At 36.1% G+C, this 5,948-nt stretch overlaps 1 protein-coding gene across 1 annotated transcript in view; it reads left to right on the top strand.

The window, feature by feature from the left end:
* LOC107570750 (myosin light chain kinase, smooth muscle-like) overlaps positions 1-4,061 on the top strand; it is a gene marked incomplete at its 5' end in the record, with an annotated part of 7,368 nt that extends 3,307 nt beyond the window's left edge. Inside the window, 8 exons of the mRNA XM_016257001.1 lie at positions 785-920; positions 1,354-1,557; positions 1,734-1,951; positions 2,690-2,813; positions 2,890-2,893; positions 3,157-3,241; positions 3,466-3,588; positions 3,694-4,061. Of these exons, the coding sequence (XP_016112487.1) occupies positions 785-920; positions 1,354-1,557; positions 1,734-1,951; positions 2,690-2,813; positions 2,890-2,893; positions 3,157-3,241; positions 3,466-3,588; positions 3,694-3,926 (1,127 nt within the window). The remainder of the gene's footprint in view (positions 1-784; positions 921-1,353; positions 1,558-1,733; positions 1,952-2,689; positions 2,814-2,889; positions 2,894-3,156; positions 3,242-3,465; positions 3,589-3,693) is intronic.
* Between the last annotated feature and the right edge of the window lie 1,887 nt (positions 4,062-5,948).

The following is a 5,948-nucleotide window of genomic DNA, read 5'->3' as shown; positions in this document are numbered from 1 at the left end:
TCCACAAGTAATCTCCAGTCCATCAGTAATGTCTTGTGAAGCAAAGGCTGCATCTTTGTAAGAAACAAATCAATTCTTAAGCTCATCATTTAACGTCAAACAATTGCTTCTGGCTCAAAGACGAGCCCTCTATTTATAAGATTGCTTTCTCCAATGAAAAATTCATGTTGTCCAAATCAGGAAAGAAATATGCACATAGTTCTGAACAAATATGTCAGTGAATTTTAATGCGAGAGGACAGCAGGGAATGGACTTTTTTCACTGATGGAAGCATTATTTAAGGTTTAAAGTTAAAATGCCTTAATGATGGATTTGTTTCTTATAAGCGCACAGCTTTTCACTTCACAACATGTTCACTGGTGAATTGAGTCATGTCAATTACTTTTGGATTACTGTGATGTTTTTATCAGCCATTTCAACTGTCATTCTGACGGCACCCATTCACTGCAGAGGATCCATTGGTGAGCAAGTGTAATGCTGTATTTCTCCAAATCTGTTCTGATGAAGAAACAAACTCATCTACATCTTGAATGGCCTGAGGGTAAATAGATGTTCAGCAAGTTTTCATTTTTGGGTGAACTATTCCTGTAATGTATCTTTTATACTAGATAAATTGCTCTTTGTTATATTTTCTTAACGCAGCCCTCTATTTGCTTGTCATTTTAAGCTAATCTCTTCCCACAATTTATGGGAACAAGGTTCAGCAACCAAATTGTAAACGGGAAGAACATTAAAGTCATTACCAAAGGGTATGCAATCTAAGAGAGTTTGGCTTTGTGTTGAGGTCCCACGGTGAATGAAAGCATGTTGTCTTTTAAAGGAGAGCCATGTGATGAGAAACCAGTGGAGTATGTGACAGTGACCATCAACACTGTGGATAAACTTACTGACCACTATAATGTCCTGGAAAAACTCGGAGTGTGAGTATGCTTATCAAACACACATTTAGCAGGCCACATAGCTCTTGCTCAAAGGACCTGTCAAGAATAACACAACTTGCATGAATACATGTTCCAACAGGCCTACTTGCATCAAAAAGAGAAAACAACCCCTATACTTGATTCTGATTCCCAGAAAAATGCAAAATAAGACAGGTTAGGTTAGAGGACGGTTTTGTACATTTCACAGGAAATGACTCATAACCTATAATTTATACATTTAAGAGGTGTTAAAAGAAATGTTTCCCTGAACTGAGTCCTGAAAATACTGGTTTAAGGCTGAATATCAAATTCACTTAATTCTCAAGAACTGGATAAATGGGAAGTTAGGATATTGAGAAATAATGATTCCTTAAATATCACATACTTTGGGTTTGTAAGCATGATTTCATGTTCAATTGTGAATCTTTCCCAGAGGGAAGTTTGGCCAGGTGTTTCGGATGACCCATAAGGAGACGGGCCGAGTTTGTGCTGGAAAGTTCTACAAAGGTCGTCGGGCAAAGGAGAGAGAGGCCGCAAGGAAAGAAATAGAGCTAATGAATTTCTTACACCATCAAAAACTCGTGCAGTGTCTTGCCGCATATGACAACAAGGCTGAGATGGTCATGGTGATGGAATAGTGAGTATCTTGCATGTGGGCATTTTGAAGGGTGCAATGTTTTTAGAAAAATATCCAGAGATGAGGAATTCCAACAGGTTCAATACATGTATAAATAGTATAAAAATAGTGTCAATAGTTTTGTCATTATAATATTTTGGTACCTAACACAGCTTAATCTATGTCTGTATGTGCAGTGTTGCTGGTGGAGAGCTGTTTGAGCGCATTGTAGATGATAGTTTTAAGCACACCGAAGTGTCCAGTGTGGGCTACATGCGTCAGATTCTGGAGGGGATTCAGTACATGCAACAGCAAAATGTTATCCACCTGGACCTCAAACCTGAGAACATTGTCTGTGTAGACAGAACTGGGATTCAGATCAAAATCATTGACTTTGGACTGGCTAGCAAGCTGGGTACGAATGTACTGACGATATTGTCAACACAACATATGCTATAATAAAACTGTGTATAATGAAAATAAAATAAAATTATGAATATCATTTTCATAATTATGAATACAAAATATTCACTTTGAATAAAATATAAAACATTATCACACTTATATATCATTAATATAATAATAATATAATAAAGTGCTTTTGTATAAGTGACAGTTTGTCCACAATTATGACTGAAGGAACACATGATACACTGTTAATAACATGTTAATCTAGACTTTATTTGAATGATGTGCTAATACCATGGCATTTTTCAAAGTATTTTTCAGTACTATGGTATATAGCAAAGTACCATGGTATGCTTATACACAGAACTTTTTGTAAGGGATCTCTTAGTGAAATATTTGGAGGTTTATCATCATTAACTAAAACTATAATTTTTTTGTTAATTTAAATAAAGTTGAAATAAAATAAAAATACTAGTTGAAAGCTAAAACTGAATAGAAATGACAAATTATGCCTTGTCAACTAATTGAAATAGATAAAAACTAAAACAGAAAGAAAAATCAATTAAACCTAAATAGTAATATTTAAAATAACAAAAAACAACAAACGAAATTACTCAGTATTCAAATTAAATTAAAATGAAAACTGAAAATATAAATATTCGAGCGAATACAAAATGTTAATAAAAACTATAAATAATATAGAAATATTACTAAAATAACAATGAATGTTTGTTGTGCACATTAGATCCCAACACACCTCTGAAGGTGATGCACGGCACTCCAGAATTTGTTGCTCCAGAGGTCATCAACTTTGAGCCGGTCTGTCTGGCCACTGACATGTGGAGTATCGGGGTCATCTGCTACATCCTGTGAGTTCAAACACCTTATATTGGGAGATATACTGTAGAGTGATAACTTATATTTATATGCATTTTATATAAGTAGTCTGGTATACAAGCTATAAGAATTGATTTACAAGCTATAAGAATTTAATCTTTAAACTTTTTGGCTGTATAAATAACAATATCTGCACCAAATTGCATTTTCTCACTATATTATTCACTATGTTCTTCACTAATCAGTCAATTCATTTGAACAACTGACTCATAAGAGTCATACATTCATTTATCAGACTCCACTGCATTGTTTTTGTGTGCACATAGCAAACCTCATTCTCTTTTTTTTATGATTGTTTTGTTTCTCTGTTTTTAGAAAACAGGCAAAGCTTTGCTGGCTCTGAAGAGGATGGCTATGTTGTCTAAACCAGAGGCTTCCGCAAGCTTGAGCCCTGTAGATGGTGAGAAAGAAATCAGACATAAAAGAAAAATCAATCTGCTACAGAAACCAGTGTAAAATACTGTACTGCAGAATGTCACCAAAATAGATTGTGACGTGACATCTCTGACAACTGTGGCTTGTGATATGTCTGACTGAAGGTGTCAAACACCTTCACCCACCTTTATATAGTGACGGACGTTTTTACAGTTCAATAATACTTTTTCTTGCGCTTTGTTGTTATAGAGACGGAGCAGGCACTGCAGTCTCTGGAACTGAAGCTTCAGTGTAAACCTGAGTTCAGCAAGACTTCATCTGACCTGACTGTCCCGCAGGGCTCCGGCGCCCAACTCTCCTGTCTCATCACAGGTTAGGACACACAGATGGATGTCATTGACCTTCTCCATAGACATCATGATAGCTCCCTTTCGAGCCAGTCTCATGAAATCACAGCAACTTCTCTTGGTGTTTCAGGTTACCCTGACCCTGAGGTGGTGTGGCTGAAGGACGGTGAGCTGCTGGAGCTGCAGGAGGAGTGTGTGAAGGTGGACTATGAGGAGGACGGCAGCTGTACTCTCACCCTAGAGAACGTCTCTCCGCACCACAGCGGCCTGTATTCCTGCAAAGCCACTAATGTACTCGGGGAGGCACTGTGCTCTGCTACTCTTACTGTAGAGGAGAAAGACAAAGACATGATAATGGCATAAAAATCACATAAATCCACACACCAGACAGATTAAAATATACTGATGCAATCAATGCCGATATAACTGTGAATTCAGTGTTAAAACTGTAATAAAAATCTAATTGATGCTATTATGCTTATTATTATTTATGTTTGTTATTCATGCTTATTTTTAGATTATTATTGGACTTTGGTTTAATATAATTGTGAGCAATTTTTAGCACTGTATGAGCTTTCAACACAGTCTTGATTTTTCAAAATGTTAAAATTTTCATTTTAACAAATAGGAGTCTAAATGGATTTAAAGAACTATTTAAATCAGCATGAATTGAAAATTCACCTACTTTCTAAATGCATTATATATTAATATTGTTCTGAACATTTCCTCCCTGCATATTTTTCTTCAAAATGTCATAACTCCAACTTTTCAGTGAAACGTCAAACTTCTTCAGTCATTTAGTCCGCTTAAATACGCCCACAATCCACTGCAAGCTATATTCAGATCTGGCAATATTTTGAGTACAATTCCCACATATTAAAATCAACAACCAATGAATAAGACCAAGTTCCAGAAGAGTTCAGAAAAGATCTGACTTGTGACAACTTGCTCGAAAGACATTCCCAGTGAACTGAGACAACTCATTAAAATGTCAAAATGTCAAGCATCATGCTGTTATTAATGTCCAAACAGGCTGTTTGAAGACAGACTTTACATACACATTTGACAATAAAAATGCAGATTTGATAATAAAAAAAAAGTGTTTTATTGAAAAAAAGGCATTCTATTTGCCTGATACACACTAATCTGCACACGTGCTTGTTTCCTCTGTAAAGAGTCATTCTATTCATTTGAATTGTATAATTTTATGAACTTCATTGGAATCCTCAAAACTGCTCTATGGTTTCATCTCAAATTTGGTAACCAAATGTACATATGCTGATCTCAATGTAAAGGAAACCTCCTAAGACACATTTGCAGGTTTGATTATATCTGTTACTGATGCAGTACGTGCCATTTTGACAAAGTAAAGCCATGTTGTGGTTATTTGACACCAGCCATTTGCACATAAGGCTGACGTGTCCATATCAGTAACACTAAATGTTGCAGTCATTTGTGACCACGGTATTTGTTTGAGAATGGAAGAGCACATCTACTAGGCTTTTAAAAGCCACACTTTTAGACAATTCTGGTTGTTCAATAGGTATCAGACCATAAACAAATGACACCATTTATTTTCATATATATATGGTTATTTAATGCTTATTTTATGCATGATGGGTTTTCAACTGGCCACCTGTCAGAATAGCCAATCCTACAAGTGATATGCAATCATTTGTTTCTGTCAGATTTCCATATGATCTAAACATAATTCAGCAATAAACTGAATTGTCCCTGTCATGGTAGTTTTCCTACAATTTGCATCTGGATTGTACAGAAAATAAATCAACAACATGGTCTGTCAAGAGTATGAAACAGCTTATTTTCATGTTGAACTCAGTAACACAGTGTGAGGGTCATCTAAAAGGATAAGTAGACAAGAACAAAACAGAAGAAAGCCTTTCAGTGCCATGTTGTTTTTTTACATCTTCATGCCAAGGACCGTGTTCTTGATCAGACCTCAGGTCAACGGTCAACTGCACGATAAGCAGGAAGTCAATAAAAGCAAAAATGTGAATTCTGGACATTCGATTTTTAAAGGGTTACTCCACCCCAAAATGAAAATTGTGTCATTAATCACTTGCCCCCATGTCGTTCCAAACCCGTAAAAGCTTCGTTCGTCTTCGAAGCACACTTTAAAGGGGTCATATGATGTTGCTAAAAAGAACATTATTTGGTGTAAAGCAATGTGTTTATGCTGTTTAAGGTTAAAAAACACATTATTTTTCATATAATGTACATTATTGTTTCTCCTCTATGCCCTGCCTTTCATGTCGATTTTTACCGAGCGGCAACCTCCCGCTCTCTCTCATGAAGCCAACACGGAACTGACTTAAACTGTAATTCGTCAACTGTCCGCTAGAGGCTGGCTGCAACAGGGAGTCA

This window comes from Sinocyclocheilus grahami, unplaced genomic scaffold (genome assembly GCF_001515645.1).
Source record: "Sinocyclocheilus grahami isolate Dianchi unplaced genomic scaffold, SAMN03320097.WGS_v1.1 scaffold1500.1, whole genome shotgun sequence".
Taxonomy (NCBI): domain Eukaryota; kingdom Metazoa; phylum Chordata; class Actinopteri; order Cypriniformes; family Cyprinidae; genus Sinocyclocheilus; species Sinocyclocheilus grahami.
This window is presented reverse-complemented; position numbering and strand designations above follow the sequence as displayed.